We start from the raw sequence: 12,651 nt of genomic DNA, 5'->3' as shown, positions 1-12,651 counted from the left end.
AACCAAAGTTCTTTTTTCAAATGTTTTCACTGTCATGCTGGGTTCTGAACCACCTGGCTTGTGGCGTAGACATTTGTAATTGCCATAGCTGTATACGGAGTTACCATTAGGAAAAGGCCAGCATAAAGAAACACCACTAGCAGCTCAGTTCAACTGATGATCCTCCAAATTCCAATCACGATCCAGCAATGACGAGCAACTTGGAACTCAAACTTGGTCTAAGCTAAAAGGCTGGGAAGAAGAACGTGTTGATTGGTTGGACCATCATGGGCCTGAAGATACAAAAATAATTAACTGTCAATCTTTGATCTCAGCCAAGGCAGGTAGACTCTAATTGGTCAGGGTGATGCTGTGGGAATGTAAAGTTTGGCGTGACTGTGCAAAAAGTGAATTGTCACCATGCATTCTGTTGGAACAAAGCTAAAGGTCGGTGAATTCTTTGATTATCTATGTGAATGGTCATAAGAGATTGTCTAGTCTTAGATAATCTTCCACTTCCGTAGAGAAGTCAAATGGCTATTAAACTCATTATTCTTTTTGTGATTGAACAAAATACCAATAAACTATAGCTTTGAAAATTCACAGACGATGAGATTATATTCTGAATTTCTGCAACATTTACTTATTCTTTTTCTATATTCACATTCCAGTACAGTATTACCGATGAAACTGCAGGAACTGCTCAGTTTTTCACTCTGGACGCCAACACTGGATTGATTTCCAGAAGTTCAGTTTCACCGTTAGATTATGAAGATGGTTTGACGGTAAATGGCTGGGATTTAACTACTTATTGTCTTGCAAATGTCTTGTCTATTCTAACAACAGTTGTGATTAAACAGGTTTAGTTTTGCTTCTTTTCTGGAAATTTATAGTATGAAGTTCCAGCAATTCAGGTCCACGCTGTTGAGTTCCCTGGAACATTATGTGAGGGGCTGAATAGCCTACTCCTGTTCCTATGTCAGAGATGCTATATAAATGCAAGCTGTTGTTGTTGAGTTTTCAATTGCAATCATTAATTGTACTGTTCTTGGTTAGATTGAACTTTCTATTAAAAGATTGTTAATTTCTCTTCATGTGATATGGGGACTACTGCTGAGGCCAGTATGTGGTGTCCTTCCCTGACTGCTCTTGACTGGAGTGGGTTGCTTGGCTATTTCTGAGAAAACTATGTTAATGTATGTCTAGAGTTATGGGTCTGTTAGATTGGGTAAGGATAGTAGATTTCCTTTCTTGAATAAGAATATTAGTGAATCAGCTAATATTTTTATGACAACTCTGACCGTTGTCATGGACACCACTAGCTAATTTACATATTCTCAATTTGTTAACTAAATTTAAATTCCACTGCTGCAGTGGGATTTGAACTCATGCTCCAAGACTATGAACCTGAGCCTCTGGTTTACAATTCCAGGGATTGCTTTTACATTATTTCAAATATATGCCTTTATTCATTAAAAACAATCATCCAAGTACATACAAATGTTCTAAGTCAGTTCTGTACAATATTTGCAGAGAAAAATAAAATTGGAATTTTGAGTTGAGTTTTTTCAGAGTTTCTCTACAGTTGCAAAAAAAATGCAAAGGTACTTTCTGCCTCTGCAGGAAACTATTTATGTTCATTCTGAGGCAGCGAGAGGTTCTGTCAACCGAATGGACCCTGGTTGTACTTTGGCAGAAAGACTGCCAAAGATTGATCTTTCCCCACTGAGCCTTGGCGACAGCTGCCCCAAGCTTTAGTACATCCCTCAGCACATAGTCCTGGACCTTGGAATGTGCCAGTCAGCAACATTTGCTCGAGGTCAACTCTTTAGCACTGCCTGACTGACTTGTGGTTAAGGCTGTTCTTCTTTGTGAATTTTTCCCATGAGGGACTGGTGATACAGAATGGTCCAACTACTCAGAGTGTTCTGTGGAACTGAGGTCAAACCCTCCTTTGCAACACTGGTGACAGGTAGAATCTCAGTACATAGTGACTTGATGTTTCCATACTGAGGGTCTAAGCACAGCTTAATGCAGTCACACTCAAAGGTGGCCATCAAGATGAGGGTGGCATTGGATATGTCCTTGCCCCTCTTATCCGGAGCTTGGTACATGGTGCCCCTGCAGACACGGCCCATCTTAGACCTCCAGAGGAAGTGGAAGATGGCTTGAGTGACTGCAGTTTTGTGGAGTGGGTCAGATCTGTGCCACGTACAACAAGAGAAAGAGTACCTCACAGCCAATGACCAGGTTTTTACCCACAATGGAGAAGGAGCAGTGCTCCCATCTGCCCAGTTTCTGCCTCACACACCACCAGATTATAGTCCAACAGGTTTATTTAAAAGTACAAACTTTTGGAGTGCTGCTCCTTCGTCAGGTAGCTAGTTGGGCAGGACACAGAATTTATAAGCAAAAAGTCAAAGACATCGGATGTGATGTGCTGGACAAACTGAGATGACTGTTAAGTCTTCAATCACTTGGAATGGGGATGCAGGTTTCGATTGATTAATATGTAAATCCCAGAATTTCACATTGGCAATACACTCCTCCCAAGTTTCAGTGCACATCCCGGTCTCTCCAAGCCATAAACGTAGTACCTTCAAGTAGTCTGACCTGATAGTGAAGGGGATAAAGGATTGGTTGGCCTAATTCCACAAGAACGTGGCATTGCTCTTGCCTTGATTTATCTTGGCTCCCAAGGCCAGTTGGAACTGGACCCAGATGCCCAGGTGTCTGCACACTGACAGTAGATCTGAATAGAAAATGGCGACATCGTCCATGTTCAGGGAGGCTTTGACCTGCAGGCGTCTGCTACCAGAAGTCACCCTTCTCAGGCTCACATTCTTTCTGAAGGACTTGCAAAAGACTGTATACAAACAAACAAGGCAGGAGAGAGTGGGCAGCCTGACTCCAGCTCTGACCACGAAGCTTTCTGATTCCCACCCATTGATTGAGACTGCACTAACAATACAGGAGTAGAGCAGTCGAATCCAATTACGTATTTCCTTCCCGAAGCTCATTTTGGATAGCACATCCCATGCGTACGTACACAACATCCTGTGAAAGGGCTTTGCCTGGTCCAGGCTGATGAGGCAGGCGTCCACCCCACCCACTCCCTGTCCTGCACATACATGATCATATCCCTGAGGAACACAACACTCTCAGAGATTGTCCTGCCCAGTACAGCATCGGATTAAGAATCACCAATCTTAAAGCAGACACTGTGCTACCATCTTCCCCATATAGAAATGATAAGAAAATTAATGCCATACCTTTTAAAATTCTTTCTACAACAGAGGTTTCAGATGAAAGTCATAGTAGCTGAGATTGGAAAGAGTACCCCTAATTCTTGCACTGGCTCCATTACAATTAATCTCGAAAATCTCAACGATGAATCACCTTTATTCAGGTGAGAGGTTTTGCTTTTGTATTGTGGGTGTATTACATCAATGAATGTAGAGGTAGACATTCATCGAGCGTGCTTATTTTAAAACTGTTATAAGGATTGTGCACCCAAATAATTACTAGTAGAAAGATGTTCTTTGTCATTATGATGCCTTTGTTTAGGCATCTCTGCTGCCTGAGCAACAGCCAGCCAGCCAGAAAAACAATGACAGATAATGAATTGAATCGAATTTATTGTCACGTGTACCGAGGCACAGTGAAAAGCTTTGTCTCGAAGTAATACAGGCAGATCACAGAGTTAAGTAGCATAGATAAGTAAATAATAGGTAAACAGTGGCAAAAACAAAAACACAGGTACAGGCGAATGCTAAGAGTTTGTAAGTCCATTCGGTATTCTAACAACAGTAGGGTAGAAACTGTTACGAAACCAGATGATGCATGTGTTCAGGCTTCTGTACCTTCTCCCCGATGGTAGAGGTTGTAGAAAAACATTGTCAGGGTCGGATGGATCTTTGAGAATGTTGGCGGCCTTTCCTTGACAGTGGGCCTGGTAGATGGAGTCTATAGATGGGAGGTTGGCCTTTGTGATTGCCCGGGCTGAGTTCACCACTCTCTGTAACTGTCTCCGATCTTGAATGGAAGAGGTTCCATACCAGGTAGTGATACATCCAGACAGAATGCTCTCGATGGCACACCTATAAAAGCTGGCAAGGGTGTTTGCCATCATGCCAAATTTTCTCAGCTGCCTGAGGAAGAAGAGACATTGTTGGGCCTTTGTAACCATTGCGTCCACATGAAGAGTCCAGAAAGCTTGTTGTGGATGACCACTCCCAGGAGCTTGACACTCTCCACTCGTTCCACCTCTGTGCTGTTAATGTGTAGAGGGCATGCGTAACATCCCGCTGAAAGTCAATAATGAGTTCCTTGGTTTTGCCAGCATTGAGAGCTAGCTTGTTCTCAGTGCACCATTTTTTCAGGTTTTCCAGCTCCCGTCTGTAGTCTGTATCATCACCATCTGAGATTTGACCAACTATGGTGGTGTCATCAGCGAACTTGAAAATGGTATCAGTCTGTATTTGACGACGCAGTCATGACTGTAGAGTGAGTACAGTAGGGGGCTGAGTACACATCCCGGGGGGGGGGAACTCCAGTGTTGAGTGTTAGTGAGGATGAAATATTGTCCCCGATCTTCACTGATTGTGGTCTGTGGGTCAGGAAACTGAGGATCCAGTTGCAGAGAGTCAGGCATAGTCCGAGATCACTAAGTTTAGTAATCAGTTTCGAGGGGATAATAGTGTTGAAGGCTGAACTGTAGTCAATGAGTAGGATTCTTCATAGCTGTTCTTGGTGTCAAGATGTTCAAGGGAGGAATGAAGGGCAAGTGTATAGCATCTGACGTGGATCTGTTGGTCCGATAGGCAAATTGGAGTGGGTCAGGAGTAGTGGAGAGGCTGGAGTTGATTAATGCCATGACCAGCCTTTCAAAACACTTCATGACCATCGAAGTTAGAGCCACTGGGCGGTAGTCATTGAGACATGCTGCACGAGCCTTCTTAGGCACAGGGATGATGTTGGCCTCTTGAAACAGGCAGAAACAGTGGCCTGCTGCAGGGAGAGGTTGAAGATGTCTGAGAAGACCTCTGCCAGTTGATCTGCACATGCACTGAGTGCACATCCTGGTACTCCGTCTGGTCCCATCGCTTTCCTTGGATTCGCACAAAGGAAAACTGACCTGACCTCTGATACAGTGACTGTTGGGATAGGTTCGTCAGGACTTGTTGGAATAGGTGTTACCTCTCCGCTGAAATTCTGCTCAAAGCGAGCATAGAAGGCTTGAGATGATCTGGGAGAGATGTGTCATCGTCTGCTATCTCGCACAGTCTCTTTTTAGAACTGTGATGTCATTCAGTCCTTCCTGTAGTCACTGGGTGTCTGTCTGATTTGGTGTTGGTCCTTGGCTGTCTTAATGACTCTGCAAAAATCATACTTGGATTCCTTATATTTAAATGGGCAGAAGGCCTCTCGCCTGACTTTTAGCAAGTTTTACATCTCCTGATTCATCCAGGGTTTCTGGTTGGGGAACACCTGGATTGACTTCCTCAGTATGCAGTCCTCCACACACTTGGTGATAAAGTTTGTGACGGTGGTGGCTCACTTGTCCAAGGTACCTGCGGACTGTTTGAACATGGCCCAATCAGCCGATTGCAGACAGCACCAGAGTTGATCCTCTGTCTCCTCTGACCAGCACTGGATCAGTATCCATGAGGGGTTCTCCTGCTTGAGCTTTTGCCTGTAAGCCGGGAGAAGAAACACAGCATTGTGGTCAGAGTTGAGGGCAGGCGATGGAGCGGTAGGCATCTTTCACAGTGGTGTAGCAGTGGTCTAAAATGTTTAGGCCACTGGTGGGAGCAGGTAATGTTCTGGTATATAACCTTGACAGCTCACCAATATCTCATTCACTTGCATTTATTTTTCATGATCTCTTTTGAACCACTGTCACTCACTTTCAAAACTAAATTTTCACCTGAGTAATGTTTATCCTTTATGGTGTAATTTCCTCACACTTCTTTATTTTGGTGACATTTCTTCACAAGAATAAAGTCAATTTATTTGATATTATCAGAAACTAAAGTATCAAATCAGTTAAATTATCAAATAAAATGTGCTAATCTAGTTAATGAATTGTGCATTCTATTTTACTGTCGTCCTAAGGAAAGCTTTTGTATTTTACACAAAATGAGAGTATGTGATGAACCACCTAGGCATGTTCCGTATAAGTGGAGAAACTTCATTTATCCAAGTTGTGTTCTTTATCATAATGGTGATTCTAATGGTTTGTCCAACGTATTACCTCTCAGAGTGTTTCATGATAAAAATTGATTGAAGTCGAATGTCTAGCTGCACCATTCCACGCATAGGAGAATCAAGCCATTTTATTATGTCTTTCAAGTGCAATCTCACCAAATCCATTAACCATTAATGAAGGTCTACCCAAAGGAACATTGATAGTAAAAGTTGATGCCACAGACAAGGATGCAGATGATGTCATTTACTATGAGTTTGTGAAAACCTATGCTGGCTTCCTGATTGAAGAAGGTAAGATCATATAAAATTACTTTAAATGCACAACATTACGACACTGATTATTTGAACAAAAATGTAAGGCTAAACAATAAACCTATCACATTGCACTTTGATGTATGACAGAGCCTTAATAAATTTTAATGAGGCATCTCCACTAATAATTCATGATTAATATTAAGAATTACCAGATAAATGTAGCAACATTTAAGGCAGAAAGCATTAATAGTTTGGTTGTTTGTTTGAACTAAAAAATTGAAATATAATCGGGTCTAACCGATTCAGAAAATAACAGCAGGAATTTTCTGCAATGGCAGCATTGGTAACAAGCTATATGAGTTAAACCATTGTGTGCCCTGATCCTCCAGTGACACACTTCTGCTGATTCATATTAATTTGAATGACCCACAAGTAAGGAGAGTGTTGAATTAGAGATGGCGTATTCAATGAACAGAGAGGTCACTCTGTAAGTTCAGCAGTCCTTATTATGAGTTAAGGGCTTGAAATTTGTACTCAGCAGATGTTCCTTAATTTCATACATGCCTAAAAACACTTTGGGTGTTTACACTGGAAATTGCAGCAATTAGAAATCCAATTCAGCACAAAGCCAGTCCTAGTGATCTGAGACCCAGGTAAGCAGGGCAAGCAACATCAGGAGCTAGATTTTCTGATCCCCTCCCCGCCCCACATCCCTATCTCCAATCAGATATGTTTTGGGGGTGGAGGGCTATCAATCATATTAAAATAAATAAATTAAAGGTTAATTCAGCTTGTTACCATTTGACCTAAATATTACACTGGTGTTGTTATGAAAGGTTTATTTAACAATATAAAACTCCACCAATAGTTACAATTTAAAGAAGAGCAAGAAATTAAGACCATTATACCATGAAAAATTCACTTCACTTGTATGAACAGGTTCTAACTTTGTTGGGAATATTTAGTGGTTATCATTTAAGTATAATAATTGCAGACTGTTTGAATGGCAAGCGTTTGATGAATATTCTTTGAGAAAAGATCACCTTTGGCAGCTCCATTCTATTTCCCAGGTAAATCAGAAATTACTGTTCAATTTACACTTTAACAATGGCAAATGCTGACTATTATTTTCACTTTTAAAAGGCTGATCATAGTTATTTGGATCACAAGTTATTTACTAATATGTTTGATAACATTTCAGACGTACATAGGCATTGAAGACCTAATGCATCTGTAGGCATTAAATCAAAGTCTATATCAACCTTACAAAGCACTTAATTGATACAAAATGATAATCAAATAAAGAGAGATTTGACTATCTGATTAAAAATGTGCCCAAATGACCAGACTTCATTTTTCAAAGTAATTTACATTTCTCCCTCACATTATCTAGGTCTAATAATAATTTTTAAAACTTTGAGCATTAAAATTTGACATTTCAATTCCTTTTCAATGATCATACCATTAAGGAATGATCTTGACACTGTTTTATTGATAGTAAGTAGTTTTACCACCATTTCTGAATTATTGAAAGCTTTTCAATTTTCATGTGAAGCAATGGAGTGATTGGTTTCATTGCAAACCTCATCAGCCTCTCTTGCATCTTTTAGATGCATTTTCTCATGACCCTTTTTGAACCATGTTTAATAAGCTTTAGAGTTTATAGATTCCTGTAGGCAGTCTTGTGGTGCAGTAGGAGTTTCTCTATCACTGAGCCAAAAGTTTTGGGCTTAAGTGTCACTTGCCCTGGGCTGTGTCATACCATCTGAATGTACATACAATTTTCTGTTTCTTTGGGGTTTTTCAGAAAACATGATGGACTACTTTTTCATGAAATGAGGAGTTGATTTTGAAATATTTCATTGATTGACCATGATACTTTTGAGTTCTGGCTGCTTTTAACGCCATCAAATTTTCCTTTAGATCACTGATGTACATCATAGCAGAAGCAGCCCCCACAGTGACCTCTGCCATACTCAGTAGTCACCAATGTTGTTATTGTTGATCTTGTCACAACTGTTTTTAATACTTTTAAATATTTTGAGGAGAATTAATGATTTCATAAAGGATATTGTCTTAGTGTTATCAAAGCAACAAAGAAAGTTTGCATTAACACAAACAGTTCAACAACATACTTCTTACAGTCATGAATCCCTTATGCTACTTAGGTTTGCCAAGCAGGATTTTTTTTTAAATTAAACTTAATTGCTTCATTTTATTAAATGGAAGACTATATTTCTTCATGGAGGTCTGTAGAAGTACCTCATTATTATCAATAACATTCTGAATAATGGATAATTGAAGGGTTGCTATGAAAGGCAATTCGATGAACAATTTGAAATGTGCTGTTAATCCTATAGATTAACAAATTATTTATTATTCTATTGATACTGATGCATCACATAATAAAGCAGCTGATGTCAGTAGTACCCAGAAGAAAGCACCTTTCATGTGACAAACAGGATGTTGATGCTATATTATAGATAAGTAACCCTGATCCGTTTATTTTATACAAATTTGCCACCAGTTTAACATTTTTTGCTTTTGTTCCACATTGCAATAATATTTGCACAATTCCTTTACAGACACAGGTGAGGTCAAAATGGCTTATCCCCTGGATTATGATGATACCAACACGCCGACCACTTCAGTACTGGAAATAAGAGCTTATGATTTAGACAGGGTTCATTCCTCCACAGCCACACTGACAGTCCACATTACTGACATTAATGATAATCCTCCTCAGTGCTCCAGATATCTCTATATGTGAGTACCATTTTAACAATGTTGCATTCAAAAGCCAGAGTTTTAATTCCAGTATTACTGTCAATTAAACAATAAGCCTTGTTAGTATTAAAGTGAACCACTATGGCACTGTGTGTAAAGAGGGAAATTGGACCTAGATTGAGAAAGAAGTACAACAATAACTTATTAACAAATAATATTAAATGTGACTATGAGGATTTTGACAGGGTGAACAGGCCTACCTCTTACAGAAGATTAGGTTAGATTCCCTACTGTGTGGAAACAGGCCCTTTGACCCAACAAGTCCGCACCGACCCTCTGAAGGGCAACCCACACAGACCCATTCTCCTATACTTACCCCTCACTAATGTATCTAACACTACAGGCAATTTAGCATGGCCAATTCACCTAACCTACACATCTTTGGACTGTGGGAGGAAACCGGAGCACCTGGAGGAAACCCACGCAGACACGGGGAGAATGTGCAAACTCCACACAGACAGTTGCCCGAGGTGGGAATTGAACCCAGATCCCTGGTGCTGTGAGGCAGCAGTGCTAACCACTGAGCCACCTATCAGTTAAATGTAACTTAAATGAACAGTGTGGGTAAACCTCCAGATTTTTGGTTATTGGTGTGTTATCCCTTGCAACTCATCCCAATATTGCCAAAGAATGTATTATTTAGTCACAGCAACTCATAAGATGATATTACACAGAATCAGTTCGGCCCACCAGTAAAGTACCAGAAATGTAATAAAGAAATCAGTTCAAGTCACTTATCTATAGGATTCTACATGAAACAAGAAATGACCTATTTCATGTTGCTGAATGCAGTATTTTGTCAGATTAGTACTTTGCAATTCTGCTTGATTTAAACTGAAAATACTGAAAATCACAGTTCAGCTTCAAAGATGCTAGCTGTGACCAAGAAATACAAAGTCTAAATAAATGCAAATTACTGCAGATGCTGGAATCTGAAACCAAAGAAGAGAAAATGCTGGAAAATCTTAGCCAGTCTTGCAGCATCTATAAGGAGAGGAAAGAGCTGACGTTTTGAGTCACAAAGGGTCAGTTAGACACGAAACGTCAGCTCTATTCTCTCCTTACAAATGCTGCAAGACTTGCTGAGATTTTCCAGCATTTTCTCTTCTTTGGTGTCAAATACAAGGTCTATATTGCATTATAAGCAAATAACTTGGGTATATTCAACATGAAAACCAAAGATCTTCCATGATGGTGTCTACTTATACAAATATACTAATAAAAGAGTTAATCTTGTAATTTCTTTTTCGCATATCATAACAACAGACAGAAATACCAATCAGTTCAGTTTTGCACTGTGTGAATCTTGTCCTTTAATGATACAAATAGTGCCAATGGTAAGATTACTAGCCAGAACTTACCAGTAACTCTGATTGCATTCCTCTCAAGCTGCTTAAACCACCTACTAATATTTAACAAGGGTATTAGTCAAGCTTGAGAGCAGGAGTTCGAAGACTTTAAGTATAGCTACAATTTGTACTTTCCAATTCATTGACCATGGCAATTTCCAAAATTTGTAAACAGCAGATCAGTTAATTGTTTTCATGCATGCAATTTGTTTCTAAACATTGAAATTGCAGACATAAACCATAATTCAGCTTGTGAAGATTGTGCGCAAGCATTCTTGCGTAGCTGATATTGAAAATTACCTTGCAATTAAATCTGTCATTCACGTTCTGGAAATTATTTATTTAAGCATTCAGATTTTGGGGCCTTGCAGGAGATGCATCTGAGCAGATGGATTTACTGCTGACTTGATCAAAGTGGCTCTGAGCTCAGGAGTATTCAGCTGAATGTAGAGCAGCACAGCAGATTGTTTTGGAACCTGCTGTAAATTGATGTTCTCTGTGGAGTCTTTGTACTCTCGTGGCAACACTGAGCTAGCTAAAGTGCCAATTACAGCAAATTGAAATAGTATACAAGCTACAACATTGAATTAACTCCATGCCAGCCAATGTTAGCTACTTATTTTAATTTCTCCCAGCAGAAAAATTGCTGTTCCCTTCACTGAACATTCACTGAACATTCATTAATACAATACAAAAATACATCAACAAGGTATTGATAGTGTGTTAAGAGGGAAGCTATTAAAATCTTTTAACAAGGAGTTAACAAGGCATTGACGCATGTTAAAAAGACATGCAGTGCAAAACAATTCATTAATGATGGACTAACCAGACATGGATAATATATTACTGATCTTAGATTCACATTTTTTTCCCATTTCAAAGTTCTGACATTAGAGGGGCTCTTGGGGTATAGTGGTAGTGTCCCTACCTCTGACTCAGGAGACCTGGGTTCAAGTCCCACCTACTCCTGAGGTTTTTTTACTCCTTTGGTATAGATTCCTTTGACATCATAGCATTTGCTAAATCTAGTGACCATTGACCAAGAATGCAGTTGCAACAGGAAAGTTAAGATCATTTATTAGTATATAAACTCCTCACTTCCAGGTATACAGCTGTACAGTGGAGAACAGGGTAGTGTTATTCTATGTAATGTAACTTAGTGGGTTTTGCAACATTCATATCAGCAATACAGCTGTTCTTCCATCTTCCAATCCCTTCCTCTCCAATAGTATTTCTTCTGAGTGCTCAGTCCAATAGCAGATCCTTGTTTCAGTTACGACTCACATTCATCCTGAGCCTATTCTGAGGCACAATACAAGGAGCAGATCCTCAAGGAGAACAAAGATCATTGGATGCTGAAGATCTGAATCAAAGATCTGAAGAAGGGTCACTGCACATGAAACATTAACTCTGCTTTCTCTCCACAATGCTGTCAAACATGCTGAGTTTCTCCTGCAATTTCTCTTATTGGGGCTGGTCCTATTTGAGCCAGAACAGAAATAAATCTCTGCCATTTCTGAACTGTGTGCTATCCAGTTAATCTAATGTACACCTTCCTGCAGTATAATAATTCATACAAGGAAGTTGGTAATTTTGTTATTGTCAAGATTAGAGTGGTGCTGGAAAAGCACAGCAGGTCAGGCAGCATCCGAGGAGCAGGAAAATCGATGTCTCAGGCAAAAGCCCTTCACCAGGCTCCTGCCCGAAACATCGATTTTCCTGCTCCTCGGATGCTGCCTGACCTGCTGTGCTTTTCCAGCACCCCTGTAATCTTGACTCTAAACTCCAGCATCTACAGTACCCACCTCTGCCTAATGTAGTTATTAATCCTGTAATCTTTCAATGGATTATAGCAGGATCTTGACCAGATGGACCAATGGGCTGAGATGTGGCAGATGGAGTTTAATTCAGATAAATGTGAGGTGCTGTATTTTGGGGAAGCAAATCTTAACAGGACTTATACACTTAATGGTAAGGTCCTAGGGAGTGTTGCTGAACAAAGAAACCTTGGAGTGCAGGTTCATAGCTCCTTTGAAAGTGGAGTCGCAGGTAGATAGGATAGTGAAGGCGG

General features: G+C 40.0%; 1 protein-coding gene across 1 annotated transcript in view; it reads left to right on the top strand.

Moving 5' to 3' along the window:
* LOC122561461 (cadherin-23-like) overlaps positions 1-12,651 on the top strand; it is a 100,527-nt gene that overhangs the window by 68,470 nt on the left and 19,406 nt on the right. Inside the window, exons 28-31 of the mRNA XM_043713203.1 lie at positions 651-764; positions 3,276-3,388; positions 6,335-6,480; positions 9,030-9,210. Coding sequence (XP_043569138.1) covers positions 651-764; positions 3,276-3,388; positions 6,335-6,480; positions 9,030-9,210 — 554 coding nt within the window. The remainder of the gene's footprint in view (positions 1-650; positions 765-3,275; positions 3,389-6,334; positions 6,481-9,029; positions 9,211-12,651) is intronic.

The sequence above is a fragment of the Chiloscyllium plagiosum genome, chromosome 23 (assembly GCF_004010195.1).
Source record: "Chiloscyllium plagiosum isolate BGI_BamShark_2017 chromosome 23, ASM401019v2, whole genome shotgun sequence".
Lineage (NCBI taxonomy): Eukaryota > Metazoa > Chordata > Chondrichthyes > Orectolobiformes > Hemiscylliidae > Chiloscyllium > Chiloscyllium plagiosum.
The sequence above is the reverse complement of the archived record's forward strand: the minus strand, read 5'-3'. Positions and strand labels throughout refer to the sequence as shown.